The 15,602-nt window shown below is 34.9% G+C and overlaps 1 protein-coding gene across 6 annotated transcripts in view; it reads right to left on the bottom strand.

Moving 5' to 3' along the window:
- CDC42BPA (CDC42 binding protein kinase alpha) overlaps positions 1-15,602 on the bottom strand; it is a 145,261-nt gene that overhangs the window by 43,324 nt on the left and 86,335 nt on the right. For 3 of the 6 annotated variants that reach the window (XM_016201428.2, XM_087828890.1, XM_016201421.2), the window contains exons 16-22: positions 12,820-12,925; positions 10,165-10,289; positions 8,243-8,348; positions 7,687-7,835; positions 6,137-6,228; positions 3,816-3,892; positions 2,705-2,752 (exon numbers count right to left, since the gene is read on the bottom strand). In XM_016201428.2, the coding sequence (XP_016056914.2) occupies positions 2,705-2,752; positions 3,816-3,892; positions 6,137-6,228; positions 7,687-7,835; positions 8,243-8,348; positions 10,165-10,289; positions 12,820-12,925 (703 nt within the window). The remainder of the gene's footprint in view (positions 1-2,704; positions 2,753-3,815; positions 3,893-6,136; positions 6,229-7,686; positions 7,836-8,242; positions 8,349-10,164; positions 10,290-12,819; positions 12,926-15,602) is intronic. The other 3 variants (XM_016201422.2, XM_016201424.2, XM_016201427.2) reach the window with 1 other exon arrangement.

Here is a 15,602-nt window from a genome sequence, read left to right as displayed (position 1 = left end):
CCACAATTCCAGCTGTAATTAAAATTTCAGGTCTCCAATGTCATTTTTTTTTTTTTTTTAAATATATCTTTATTGATTTCAGAGAGAGGAAAGGAGAGGGAGAGAGATAGAAAATCAAAGATGAGTCATTGATCGAGCCCACAATCCGGGCATGTGCCCTGACCGGGAATCGAACCCCGATCGCCTGGATCCTAGGTCAACACTCAACCGCTGAGCCACGCCTGGCCGGGCATTATTTTTTCCTTTTCTATAGCAAGGACATAAAAAACAAAAAAGAATGAACAGAGGATGTGTTCTATGGGTTAGTTAAGAGTTAGAGGCTACTTTCTTTAGAGGGCAGTCACACATTATTAGCATCACGCACAACCACCTAACTAGTTTGGGCACCAAGAACAATCAACATTCATTTTATTCCTTAAGAATTCAAACGCCTGAGAAAGGAAGCTACAGAATTGAATGTTATACTAAATATCTTGGAAGCTGAACCCAAGCATGCCAAAGACAGAATACCATTATTCAAAGCACCCCTGTACTATGACTTTGAGGACAAACTGGATAATTCTAGAAAGGGTGGTCACACTTCTAAACTATAAAGAGAAGCAAGAGGTTCATGCCATAAAATACAAATTAAGACTACACAGTATTTTTGTAAATGGGAGCTTACTGCTGGCCTCTGCCCTGACAGGTAAAAATCATTTTCCTGCAGTAATGTGATTTGACAATTCTGAAGGAAGGTTTATTGATTCATATTGGCTGGGGTGGAAGGCTGAGTTGTGAAGAGCTAAGAATGCACTGAAATGAAACAACTGATGGACAAGAAAGGAAGCTAAAGATAACACAGGAAGGTATGGGGAAGAGGCCTACGAAGAGTAGGAAATAACCAATATTGCGGAGCATATGACATACATTTTTAAAAAAAATTCTCAAAAACCCATGAGATTATTACTATTGTTATCCCTACTTGTCCAATGAGCAAAGGAACGTTACATAACTTGCTCCAAATTATATACCTAGAAAAAGTAGCAGAGACAGAATTTGAGTCTACTTATGTGCTTAATCAATAATAAATTGGGAGAAGAGAGCTTAGGGAGTAAATGAAGGAAAAACCATGTCTTTTAAGAGTTGGAGCCTGAATCATAAAGATTCAGCAGCCTTTGAAAACTCAACTCCTTTTTACTTTGTAATTGTTCCTCTGTACTGCTTTAAAATTTAGTTGTATGTTTGAATGAAATTTTTGCTGAGTAACAGTAGGTAAAGGATAAGAAAGAGTACTCCTGGAAGAAACACGGAAGCAGGAAACAGTGACTACAACTGGGTGGTGGTGGCAGCAGCACTGAGAGCAGAGACAAGAGGGGAGCCAGCTGAGGTGTGCACCCTACAGGCTCTTCTGCTGGGAAAAGCTCCCTATTTGCCAAAACACACAACTCCTGTGTTTTACATTAGAAAATGTTTGCAGAACAAAGGGAATGTAGAGAAGAGTTTGTCAAGAAAAATGAAAATAATTTTCTAGTGGAAAGAACAATTTAAATAATTTATTCAATCTTCCAATTCTTTTGAAGGTGAATGATATCTGTATGGAAATACCGTATTGAGTAGTTCATATAGTAAAATATATAACAGATTATAACATCAAATACTACTGTACATCAGGAAAGTTAGTTCTCTTTTTATCACACTGTAGAATTAAACAGAATAATTATTTGTTTAAGAATAAAAGAGTTTCCATTTAGAGTGCAAAGGTGCAAAAACTGATATAAATATTTCAAAGATAAAAAATCAATTTAAAAATAATTTTAAAAAATCTAGATCAAGAGTTTCCTTTAGTGGAAAATTATGCTTAATATTCTTCTGAATATAATAATTATATTTAGCAAAATGCAAAAATAAAACATTTAAAGACTTTCCCCTGGTTTAAAAACTAGTTCTATGTACAACTTTAAATTTGAACCAATTTTCTTTCCCAATTTCTAGAAAGAGTGAATGTTTAACATAATAATAAAATGGTTTATGACAGGATAACTGTGCCACTTAATGTTGAATAAAGAGAATACATATGTCAGGTATTTCTGTAAAGAGAATGAATGACATACATTAAGAACTTCTAAATTATTAAGTGTATAGAATTTAGGAGAGAAAATAATGCAATTTATAGTGCATATAGAACAAACTGAATTAAAATCATTTTCCACATTAGAAGAGAAATTCTGTCAGTATTAAAAATTGACTTGTACTCAATTATTGTGTTACTATAAAACCTACAGAAAGATTTAATCAAACTTGTCACTTTTTCTGATTATACCACCAGAGGTTTACTTTTAAGTATCAGAGAAATTAAATAAAGTGCTAAAAAGAGATGGGAAATGTAAAATAGAAATCACCATGAAAAACAAAAATGAGCAGCCGTTTATCTCTCTATATATTGTGACAATAATTAAATAAGCATTCCGTTTTTCAGAACTGATGCAAAGGATGAAAATATACAGATTCTTTGATGGCCAAAGAATTTTTCAAAGTACATTTTAATTTTATTACATTTAATAATGATAAACTCTTCATTACATTTAAGATAAGAAAGAGGCAAATTATGGCTCACAAATTATCAAGTGTGGTATTTCTAAAACTGACTGCACTAGGCAAATTCTTTACATCAATTCACTGATCTCTTTTACTGAAGGATTCATTGGTTTGAAAATCAAAGACTTACGTCATCCAAAAAATCAATCAGTGAAGATGAGGAAGAAGAAAAGGAATCCTATTTAACGAATACAGCAATAAAAAAATAGAAAATATGGATGAAGCAATTTAGTAAGAACAAATAATAAATCAAAAATTTTGTAAAACAATTGAAAGGCAAATGACATTAATTCAAATAAATAAATGAGAAAAGCAGTCACTGTCATTGTTTCCCAAGAAACTTAGAAATTCATTATTTACTTTTTAGAGAGTGGTTCGTTACCCCTTTCCCAAAGGAATGAAATATAGTTCATATACTGTGCCCAAAATGTAATAAAATGAAGCTCACGGCAAATCAATAATCAAATTCAGTGTAAACACTTTAGAAGGCAACAACTAAAGAAAACCAATTTCTGCCTCTAATTGTTCCCGGTAGAATGTAAACTCTTTGAGGGCGGACTTTTTCTAATTCGTCACTACTCTATCTCCAGCACCTAGAATGCTGACTTCCACAGAGACCTATGATTACTTGTTGAATAAAGATATAATCACTCACGTAAAATTTCTGGGGCAAAAAACACTTTATATAGTAAAGGGTTATTTTTTAGCAAAGAATTTAAGTACCAAAGAATGGTAAAGAGTCACAGAATCACTATTTCGTTAACATGGAATCTGCCTAATACACTCTACGTAATACCTTTTTAAAAAAGCATTCCTGGTATAAACTCCTAAAAACTGAAATAATTTGGAACTAGAAACAGCAATGCCCTATTGTGAACTCGGACGTTTTCAACTGCTTTTTACCATGGCTCTATGCTTTGGAGAAAAAAGAAGAGTCAAAATTACTTCAAAAATCAGGATTTGTTCTGCATTTACTGTTTCTCAGGGGAAGAGGTGAAATTGCTTTTAAATCTTATGACTCTCATATGTTGACCTTTCTTATATGTTTTCTTAAATACAAAAGTGATTGCAGTTTCCATAGAATGCAGAACATATTCCTTTCCTATTATGTTTTTAAATATGTAAGAGTGTAGGTCCTCTTATGTGGGATACAATGAAACAATTTTATTGCAAATGAATTTTAAATCACCAAGTGATTTTTAAACTGACCCCAAAGGATAGTTGAAAAGCTTAATACTTACTTCAAATTGATCCAGAGCATCGGTAGGCGTATTCAAAAATGCCAAGAAAGAATGCTGTGAGTCTTGGTGCTCTATACCTAGAAGACAGCAGCGACTTTTCTTAAAACTAGAACAATAAACTAATTTTCATGGATACCTTTTCCTGTCTGAATCTATTAAAAGCTGTTCCCAAACTACTGTATTTTAAAGCTGGTCGATATTAACTCTACATATTAAAAAACCAAATTACAGTTTCTTGGAATATCGCTTAATAGTTTAATTGTATTATTCTTCACAAAACACTTGTTTTCGTGACTTACTTGAGTTCTTAAATTTCTTTCTTTTCCTGTATAGTACATTATAAACAACACATTAAATCTTTTGGTAGACTATTTAAAAATAGAGGCCTGATTATGTCTAATTTTTCTAAGATAACTGATCACTACACAAGGTTTCTGTTTTGAAATATACTATCAAGCATACAGAATGCACTAACATAAATAATCTTTTATAAAAAAACAATGTAGTGATAAAACAAGTGTATTTAGTTATGAAAAAAACTTTTGTCAAAGCCTCAATCTGATTTCAGGTACGGTTTTATTGACAGAATGAATGCCTATCTCTTGACTATGCTATTAACTTTAAATACATAATTCCCAAAATAATTCTTAAAATATACATATAATGATAAATACTAGCGACAAAAATGCAGAAATAACCAAGTATACATTTTTTATTTCCATATCCTCAGGAAATGGCATCAACTGATTTGTGTGCTTTTCTTATTACTCTCTAATAACATATCACAGTTACCAGATAAGGCAGTATGTTCAGAAATTCACTCAGTCAATAAATATTTACTGAGAGCCTATTATGTGCTGTACGTCTAGATAATGGGAATAGTAAATAAAGCAGAAAAAAAAGAATCTTGCCCTCACTATGTGAATATTACATTATATTGTTTAAGCAGTATAGTACATTATGTTACAACATATAGTAAAATTTCATTATTCTACAACGTTCAAATCCAAATAAAAAGTTATAGGTTAATACGTTTTCAAAACAGAGCAATGTGATAAACTTTGAGATTTTTCTTTCACAAGTTTAGGTCTATTCTAAAAATGATGCAGTCAGTGTCATGTTAGAGTAAGTCATCCTCTGCACTGGTCTCTTTTCTACATAAATTGTCTTAGGGCCACAAGCTTCCACATCTTACATTCTTTTTCTTTTACTCTCTCTATAATACAGTTCCCTTCTATTTTCATGTATAACAAGCTCTGTTTGACTCTCACTTCAGCACTGCCATGTGCTCCTAATCTGAGTTCCTAATTCACTTTTTCTGGGTTGCTTCTTTTCTTGTCCACTAGGAAATTCAATCAACAAGCATTTATTGCATGTCTACTACATTCCATGTTAACTCCTTTATGTGATTACCTTCTTTCTTCCACAATTTTAAAGCAGATGCAGAGGCCCAACTGGTTTTACACCACTGTGTGTCACAGGGCTGGGAAATGGCAGGGAAGCACGCAAGCATAGCACAAAGCCCATTAACTAGGTCAGTTTTCAGTCAGGAATACTGACTTTGTCAAGAAAATTAATTTCTCACAACTGCATATAACAGATCCCTTCATTAAGAAAACATTCTGAATTTGTTTTTATTAAATTTTACCTTCTTAATGCCCATATTATGGAAAGAAAGTTTAAGAAGTTCATGTAATAGAGCTACCAAGTACTCTGAGATACTTTTCACAATAAAGGAAAAAATGCTTAAGTAATGTTTTCAAGAAGATGGGAATAAAACTTGGGAAATTCTACAGGGCAAGCAATTTAAGAACCAAACATGGAAAAAGACACTGAAATGCCAAAATAATTCTTTATCTTTGAATTTCTCTTTTAATACTGGATTAGATTAAGCTTTAGTTATTTCATACATTGTTTCTTCAACTACCCTGGGAGTGAATCCCCTATGTGAGAATAATATAAAGTATATTATAATTTTTTTCCAATCACAAAAATATTATTCATGAAATAGTCCATGGCACTGAAAAAACAGGTAAATTTATGACAAGGTGAGTTCTTCTATTACAATCAAATCTTTATAAACAACATTTATTAAGTAAAACAGAGGGACTCAAAGACCAGTCTACCACATATGTGTATCTCTCTCTCTCTCTCTCTCTCTCTCTCACACACACACACACACACACACACACACACAAATGGATGCCAGGACTGCTCAGGTGAAAAATTCTTCCACCTACACAGGAAGCTGATTTTTGTGTAATAAAATGTATTCGTAACAGAATATTAAGTCCTGATTGATGCAAAAAACATTCTCATACCCTTTTCAGATCTAAGCTCTTCGGTGTCCTTTATCAGTTGCTCGATTTCTGATAGTAGTTCCAAGTTCTTCTTCTCTGAATCTTTTAGTTTACTTAAATAAGGGAAAAAAGAAAAAATGTCATTATTTTTATTGCTGGTTAGCGAGCCATCATTTATTTGGTTGTCCTTATTTGGTTTAAATGTCAGTCATGCTAAATTAGGGAAATGCAAACTACCAGAGAACAAATCTAGGCTGTCATCTACTCCTGTGTAAATAAAGTTTTACTGGAACACAACCAGGCTTGTTCAGTTATATAGTCTATGGTTATATACTGTCTATGACAGCTCTGTCACGACAGCAGAGTTGAGTAGATGGCAACTATATGATCCCAAAATATTTACTATCAGAAGTTAATTTTAGAATTCTGTTAGACTTCTTTCATAGAGAACCATTAAAGTAAAGCAGATATATAATTTTCGGCTTGACTCATATCCCTGATTTACGAAAAAACTCATGTCCTAGGAACAAGAAGAAAATCAGTTATGCCAAATTACAACACAGAGAATGACACTCAGTAGCTTTTTTTTTTTTAACTGCTTAAATCTTTATCAGGGCTCAGTATAAATTTCATCTGAGAATGGGTGTGTGCATGCGTGCATCTCTTAGATACAGTCCTACTGGCCAAACTCAGCCTTCTCTCCTCACTTTTCTCAACCTAAGAGGCTAGCTCAGTCTATTATTTCCCAGGGAAGAAGGAATAGCTTTCCACACTGTTTATACATCACTACTGTGCTACTGGGTTTTTTCCTATTCTCTTTGCTTGCCTTTGTCTGAGTTTTGGGAGCTGTTTCTTTGGTTCTTTCTAATCTGTGTTTCCAGGCTTTTGTCCTCTCTTGGCAATATTCTCAAGGTGCACCCACAAGGCTGTTAGATTTCTCCCATAGTCTCTACCTTCCCAAGTGGCAGTGCCACTGTTCCCACTGGTGCAGGTTGTAAGTAGCACACACTGGAGCTGTAATGTGGTTCCCATTCAACAGTGATTGCTGATCTCATTGTATATTTTCTCTGTCAAAGCTCCCCGACCCACCCGGCCGGCCGTGGCTCAGCGGTTGAGCGTCGGCCTAGGATCCAGGAGACTGTGGTTCAAGTCCCGGTCACGGCACATGCCTAGGTTGCGGGCTTGATCCCCAGTCGGGGGCTTGCAGGAGGCAGCCCATCAATGACTCTCTCATCATTGATGTTTCTCTCTCTCTCTCTCCCTCTCCTTTCTTCTCTCTGAAATCAATAAAGATATATTAAAAAACAAAAACAAAAAAAGCTCCCTGAGCCAATACTAAAGGCTTCCAAGAATATTTTTGGATTTTCTTCATTTAAAAAGTGGGTTATTTACAGTTTACTGCAGGGAATTAAAGAGAATGTTTATTTAGGTAATGACCTTAGTGATTCATCCTAAATGTGGAAGGGGAAGATGTGTAAAAGATTTATGGAAACCAGTCATGTACCTTCTCTCCAAATACTTTTGGACGAACGTAGAAGTTATTCTAGTAGGACTATATAATTCAGTCTTACCATTCTGTTACGATGTTAGATGCTTTAACTTTATTCAGCTCTTCTTGGATGGCCTGTTTGGCTCTTATTTCTGCATCTAGAGCTGACTGTAACTCCAGTCTAGCTGACATATCCAGTTTTGCAAATCGACGCATTTTCCAGGGCATATCCTATGAAATAATATGACTGTTTTTAGCTCTATTTTTTACACTTAAATTTAGTAAGCCAAGTGAAGTTGGAAACTACTTAAAAGCAATATCTTTCCCTAATAACAAAACAGAATAAAAACACTGGTTGTGAAAAAATATTTTTCATTAAACTTAGAAAAAACTGTATACTCAAATGTAAGAGTTTATTTTTTTATAGTTATTATCAATAATGACTAGCCACACAAATTATAGTTAAGCAGCTATGTTATAATTTCCTAAACTGAAAAGATTTGGACTAACTGATTTCTCATGAAAACTTTACAGTAGACTAAAGCCTAGACAAACTGATGTACTCAGATTTACTATAGTGTTTCTGAGCCTTCCCCGCCCCCATTATGATGAGTCTCTGTGCAGAAATGGCAGCTTACTGTTGCTCGTGTACCCAAGCTGGAATTTCTCAATGCTTCTAACTCTTCAGTCATTTTAGAAGCTAAGGCCTGAAGATATCCTCGTGCATCCTTTTCATCGCTGACCCTAAAATATGTACATATAAAAACAGAGATAAAGCACAAAAGTATAACAAAAACTTCAGCGAGATATATATTATTTTAAAGCATTACAAAGAAATAAGTGAAAAGTTATAGAAATTTAAAGATGTCCTCAAATACCTTCTTTCAAAAGTTCTACTCATACATGATAAATCAGTAAAACTTCACCCAAGAACCACAGAAGTAATACTCTTTTAATCTAACATTAAACTCACCCCTCGTGATTTCCAAAAAATATTAAGATTTCTCATTAATTGGATTCTGTTTTGTTATAAAAACGTAACATGCCCTTCTTAAAATTGAAGTACACTATATTTAGAAAGTTTAGCTTAAAAAAGCATATTCTGCAAAAATCAAAGTTGTATTGTAACAAAGCTCTTCTGTTTTCTAAAATGGTAAATAAAATAATCAAAGAGAAAAGATTAAAGTTTACTGAAACTCAGTTCCTATTTACTGTTTTAAAGACTATCTTGCTGATGCAACTATTAAGATTTTAGGTAGAAATGTTTTCAAATTATATTTAATAAAACAAATTCCACATATTATAATTTCTCAAGAGAAAGTCTGCTTTTTGTTACATCCCCTCTAAACAAGGGAAGAACAGGGTCAGGGAGCGCTACCATATGAAAATCTACAAAAGGTACTATTCTTAAGAATGAAAATCATTTGTATACAGAAAGCTATAATTCCACAAAGAAAAAAGTTGAAATGTGCAACGCTCAGAAGTATATTCTAATACACTCTGGGGAAGACTACTTTGTGCAGGCTGGTTGTTTTCAAAAATAATATTTAGGCCACTGAATAGCTATGAGCAAAGTATAATATTTCAGGAAAATTAATATGTATCTGTGATGCATACAGCATACAAATTTAAATCTTGAGCCTTATTTTAGCATCTTTAGAATATAGACTTCTGAGTAGTCAAGGGATGGTTCATGTCCCGGACAGGATGGGGTGGGAAAGTGCAAGATTTCGTTATATTACTCAGAACAGTGCCTGATTTAAATCTTATGAATTGTTTATTTCTAGAATTTTCAATTTAATATTTTCAGACTGCAATTCACTAGAGGTAACTGAAATAATGGAAAGCAAAACTGCAGATAAGTGGAGACTACTGTGTATTTCAAGTTTCCAAACATTTGCTTTGGCATTACTTCATTTTTTAATATACCACACTAAACTGTAAATAGCCTGAGACTCTTGACCTTATAAGCTTGGATAGAATATCTGAGTTAATTTTGAAGTAGGTGAGAACTCTCAGAACAAGGAATATATCTTTTTCTTTTAGCCTATTAAGTATTTAATAACTTGTTATCTAATACAAGGCCATTTCTATAACAGCTTTTAAGCAAACGAATTCCTGATTTCTTTTGCATATTTCACTTGAATATGAAACATATAAAATGAGTATTTTGTGGAATTATATAAAAACTTTCATTCTCATCCTATCTACCAATCTTTTCCAGAGAGTTCACATTTAAAGCTTCCTTCCTTCATCAGGAAGGTAAATGACTTTCTTCTGTTCTTTAAGGACCAACTGTTTTAGGAGAGAAAGCAATACCAGATTTCAATAATGCTGTGTAAAAGCTGACATGGGGTATCCGTTGGAGCTGGGGAAGGTAATGGAAAACATAGAACACAGATTAGTAATAAATAATATCAGTAATAAAACTATGCTTTTAGAGTAACTTATTTTTTCATAGCAAAAAATAAGGTACTTTGTTAGTTGCCTCCTAGAATTCATACCAACTTGACCCTGTGTCCAGAATCATCCACAAAAACACATTTAAAAGACTACTCACCACTGGATTATTTCTGTGATTTGGGCTTCCCAATGTGCAACTGATTCTTTCTTGTCTGCTAGATCTTTTATTTCTTCTTCTAACTGCTGGTTGCGCACACTCAAGTTCTCGTACAGAGTGGTAAGCTGAAAGGCAGTTTCAAGACACATGTGACTTTTAGGAACAGGAACTCAAGGCGCTCAGATGCCTCTTGTTAAATCGTAAATTCACCATATTCCACTCAAAAATGCTTGTCTTGCTGATACCTTATTACCCTTCTGGTCACGGATTTGGAAACATCACTCTGAATTCTCCTGCCTTTGCTTTTTCCTTTTGCTCCCTACACTGAATCAGTCCCATTTGTGAACATTCTCCATTTGCCTAAAGAACTCTCCAATTCTGCCAGTAGTACTCTCTCACTTTTTGTCTGAAAATGCCTCTATGTCATCCTTTTTTAAAATATTTATGAAGAATTTCAAGCATATATAAAAATGGACATATAGTTTAAGTAACTTCCCACGAGCCTATCACCCAGCCTCAACAACTATGACCACAATGTCAATGTTAATTCATTTGTACTCGTTTTCTTACCAGTCCTCCTGTATTACTCTGAAGCAAATACCAGACATCATATAATTTCACCTATGTAAATTTATGTGTATAAGTATCTCTAGAAAACAGGATCTCTTTAAATACAACCACAATATTATCATACTTAAAACAAATTTAACAAGTTTCTTGATATCATCACATTCACATAGGTAGTAACTGTTCAAATTTCCAGTTCTCAAAATATCAAAAAACTTAAATCTGTTAAATTGAATCATAATACCAACAGTAAACATAGCTTAAATAGGTTGTTGCATCTTTCAAGTCTTTTATAGGTTCCTAGCTTAGTTCATTCAGGCTGCTATAACAGAATACCATAGCCCTGGCTGGTGTGGCTCAGTGGCTAGAGCTTCAGCCTGCACACAGAAGGGTCGTGGGTTCGATTCCCAGTCAAGGGCATGTACCTGGGTTTCGGGTTTGCTCCCTGCCCCCGCTGGGGAATGTCAGGAGGCAATTGGTTGATGTGTCTCTGTCATGTCAGTGTTTCTTTTTCTTTTTCTTTCTCTCTCCCTCTCTCTCCCTCCCTCCCTGAAGAGCAATGGAAAAAATACCCTCAGGTGAGGATTAATATACAAATAAAAGAGAATACCAGAGACTGGATTAAACATTTTTTTCATATAGGAATGCTTCCTACAGTACTCATCTGCAGAAAGGCACGGGGAGATGAGGAGGCAGCCAAGGCTCTACTGACCAAGATGCTATAGAGATTAGGGCAGAGATGAGCTCAACCCGTTAACATGGTATCTCTCTCCAATGGTTTGGACATTCCTTAATTTATCTCAGCAATGTTTTGTAGTTGTCATCCTCTGGTTAATTCCAAGAGCTCTGAAATGATTGTTTTTGATGTGTCCACTTAAAAACTTTTTTTTTTTTTGAGAGCCTTCAAAAAAAGGCTCTTAGCATAGCCAGAAATCTACCAGCTGTTTTTGAGAACGTTTTCTGCAGATGCAGTGTCTTCACCAATTCCTGCAACATATCCTTTTTTTTGATCATCACTGCTTTCGACAGTCCTTCCAACTAATCTGTGGTTGGGGTTTCAGCTGGAGATTTGCAAGAGAAGGAACTGCAAATTTTGCACTGCCATGTTACAATAATTACAAGTAGTTTTAAATAGATTTGTTCAGGAAAAAAAGTTAACCTTTTCATTATTACTGAATAAAAAATATGAACTCTACCTGTGTTCATAGCATATCCTGCCATTTCCTAGTCTGTGATTAGAAAACTAAATAATCCTGGGAAAAATACTGAGAAAAATGGAAATATATATGGAACACAATGGAAAAGAGATACAATGGTCTCCCTTTTATGATTAGTCATGGTCTTTCAGTCTATTATTGGAATTACTAATAATTGAACATAATACTTTCATTAGAGGAAAATCCTAAAAATCATTATAAAACACAATTATCCAAACCCTATTTAAATGTAAATAAAATCATCAAAACTTCCGGTTAATAGGATTTTTACAACTGTTTGTTAACAGCTGGCAAAAGAAATGCAGAATGATGACCACTTGTGAAACCTGATACACTAAAGTATTTGAAATTTTGTTCATTAATCCGGCTATTTACAAGTTTAATCTATGGTTCTGCTCTTTACTCAAGCTACACAGTGTAGGCAGAGTTGGTTTCTTTGGATTCTTACAGATCAATGCTATTATCAGGTCCCCAGCATGAATATGATATTCCAGTTGTCAAAACTTCTCTAGTTTGGCCTAATTGTTCCAGTTCCTGTCAAGCGCCAGCCTTAACTTAGCCATGACCGAATTAAGTGATGAATATGAGATAGAGAATAAAAAAGAGAATAGATGGGAAGTGAAATAAAGAACAAAGGCTCAAAAAAATAAATGGGACAAAGTATAAGAAGAGATAAGCGAAATCCCCTCTCCAAAACGCTCCTGTACGGATTGGTATGAGAAATTGCCTGTTCCAAAAAGCAATCCTGGTATACAAGGAGGAATATTAAACAAAAAATATACACCAAATATAAAGTATATCCATGGTTTCTATCACAATGCTGAACATCTAGCACATGCTCAACAAGTATAACTGAGATTTGATCACTCACCTTATCAAGTTCACTTGTCAGCTTTTTATTTTCTTCAGTTAGCAACACCTTTTCTCGTTCATACTGTTGTTTGAACTCATTTTCAAATTCTTCCCTTTCACTTTGACTAACACAATTCAAAACATAAAAGAAAAAAAAGAAATTGAATTAAAAGTAAAATTATGATGTCCCAGGTTTGGCTATTGTACCATATGCTTTATCCTGAAAAGTCACTGAGATCTTGACTACTCCAAATCCCAATCTTTTGCCTTAAAGTTAAAAATCACAACCATTTCCTTTTAAATAATAAATAGATTCCTCTGCTTAGTAACATCTTCTTTGTTTTTCAATTGAAAATCTGAGGAAGACATCTGTGATTTGTATACTTCCGGATCGTGTTCACTTCTTTGATTATATATATACACACGTACTAGGAAGTGTAGGAAAAACAGGCGGCTAGGGAAAGAGGGCACATGAACAACAATTGGAGTCCTTATACTCTGCTCTTGACAGCATAGAAAATTCACAATTAAATTTCCAACCATTCTCTCAACACTCTCAACCCTTCCTTTGCTACTTCTTTCCTTCCTACCTAAGTACCTACCTACATACCCATTTATACATACATACACAACAAATTTAATATTATAAAGTTTATTTAAAATGATAGTTCTGGGGGCAGAAATGATTTCCATTAGAGGTAAACACAGTTCTAACAGACTTTTAGAAAACCCCCTAAGGGAGAAAGGGAATCAGTTTTTACTGATTGATAGAGAAATGAAGATAAAGAGGCTTACATAGCAGTTTGATGGATGATGTTAGTTAGCAGCAAATGAAATTCAATGTAATTTTACACAATTCAACAAAGAACATAATTTTGATTTTAAAAATGTAATCTTAAAAATCCCTTGCACCACTAAATTGTTGAATATAAATTAAATAATAATTTAAATGATAAATTACAGGAAAATAAACCGTCCTGTGTCCAAGCGCAATATGCCACTTTCCTTAATTTACGTGGTCACAATGTGCACTTAGTTATGTTTAAGAATCTTTCTTGATTCAGCAACTCCAAACAGCAAATGACAAAAACATGAAAAATTACAAAAAAGTCTCTTCAGAAAAATATTCAAATAAATTGAGTACAATTACTATGTAAAAAAAAAATTTGTTTTTCCTATTAGCATGAAACAAAACTTAAGTCTCTTCCATATTAAAACAAAATAAACAAACTCTCCCCTAAGCCCTATATCGCATTTCATTTTCCACTTTCCTCATCTTCGCGTTCTCTGGTAACCATCCAGAAACCTTCAAAGGGTTGGCTGTATCCACTTTCTTGTCGCCTAACTGTTCCTCATCCACCAAAATTCGGATTCTGTCGCCACCACCTCAAAGAACTGCTCTCAAAACCCACCCATCTAATTGCCATTACATCCAACCTACTGGCTACCTTTGCCGGTACTGTCCATTCCCCTCCCCCTGAAATGTTCTCTTCTCTTGGCTTCAGTGATACCACAAGCTCCTGGCTTTCAGCTGCCTTTACCAACTTCCCTTGTATCCTTCCCATAGGTGCCAGTGCTCCTCAGTATTCTGTCTCGGGTGCTGGAATCCTCCCCTCCCCCACTTTCCCTGAGCTATCCTCTCTCATCTACTACACTACTGATTTCAATGACTATTATGCTCACAAACTCTGAATTTACATCTGAAGCTTTTCTGGGCTTCAAACTGCTGACTTGCTATCTCCACAAAGATGTCTCCCAGGCACCTGAAGTTCAACATGCCCAATTCAAGAGAGCTCAGCACATCACATGTTCCCACCACCCTCTCGGCCTTCCTCTGTGCCCATACACTCTACTTGCTCTTCCACGTTCCGAAGTTCACACCAGGGTTCACTACTGGCATCGTATATTCTTATGGTCTGAACAAATGTACAATGACATTTCCACTATGATGGCATCATGCAAAGTAGTTTCACTGCCCTAAAATTCCTCTGTACTCTGCCCATTCATCCCACCCTCCCCACACCCCTCTCATACGTCTGTAGATGCCCCCCGCACTGTCTTCAGTCCTCACTGAGAAAGCACGTTCTCAGTATCCTTTTCCCTGGGCATCCTACATATGTAATTATATCCTTCCCTGAAATGCTTCACAGCCCTGTCCTCTGCCTTACTTTTTGTTCTTGACATGTATCATTATCTATTATGTTTGGTATGTTACTTATTGTTTACAATCTTCCACCATAACTAAAGGAAAGCCCCATAAGAATAATTTTTTTTTTCTCTGTTCACTGCCATGTTCCCAGTGCCTCTGCACATAGTACGTACTAAAACTTTTGTTGAATCAATGTACCAAACTGAATAAACTTAGGTTTCTAATATAAGTTGCGAATATTACCATAGATTTAGTTGCCTAAAATCTAGAAATCCGAGTATCACTGATAATTTCTCCTGTTCCTCATTTCTCACATCTGGTCATTATGTCCCCCAAGTCCTGTCTACTTCTCTCAGTTTCATTATTATTACCTAAGGTCCAGCTACGTCCTCTTTCATAGCAAATTCCTATCTGCTGTCTGCTCCTTCCAATCCATTCTCCATCCAGTTGCAAAAGTGATATTTTAAGAATATAAATATAATCATGTCATTTTCCTGCAATGGCCTGTGAATAGTCAGAATTGCTTACTCTCCTCCATAAGCGTGCCTCTATTTTCCCTTTCAGCCTCATTCCTCACCTCTCTCGCCTTTCTGTTTGTTTTCACCACAATGAACAGCTTTCATTTTCTGAACATGCTATGCTCCCCTTATCCT

This window comes from Miniopterus natalensis, chromosome 21, assembly GCF_054644295.1.
Source record: "Miniopterus natalensis isolate mMinNat1 chromosome 21, mMinNat1.hap1, whole genome shotgun sequence".
In the NCBI taxonomy this organism is placed as follows: Eukaryota; Metazoa; Chordata; class Mammalia; order Chiroptera; family Miniopteridae; genus Miniopterus; species Miniopterus natalensis.
The sequence above is the reverse complement of the archived record's forward strand: the minus strand, read 5'-3'. Positions and strand labels throughout refer to the sequence as shown.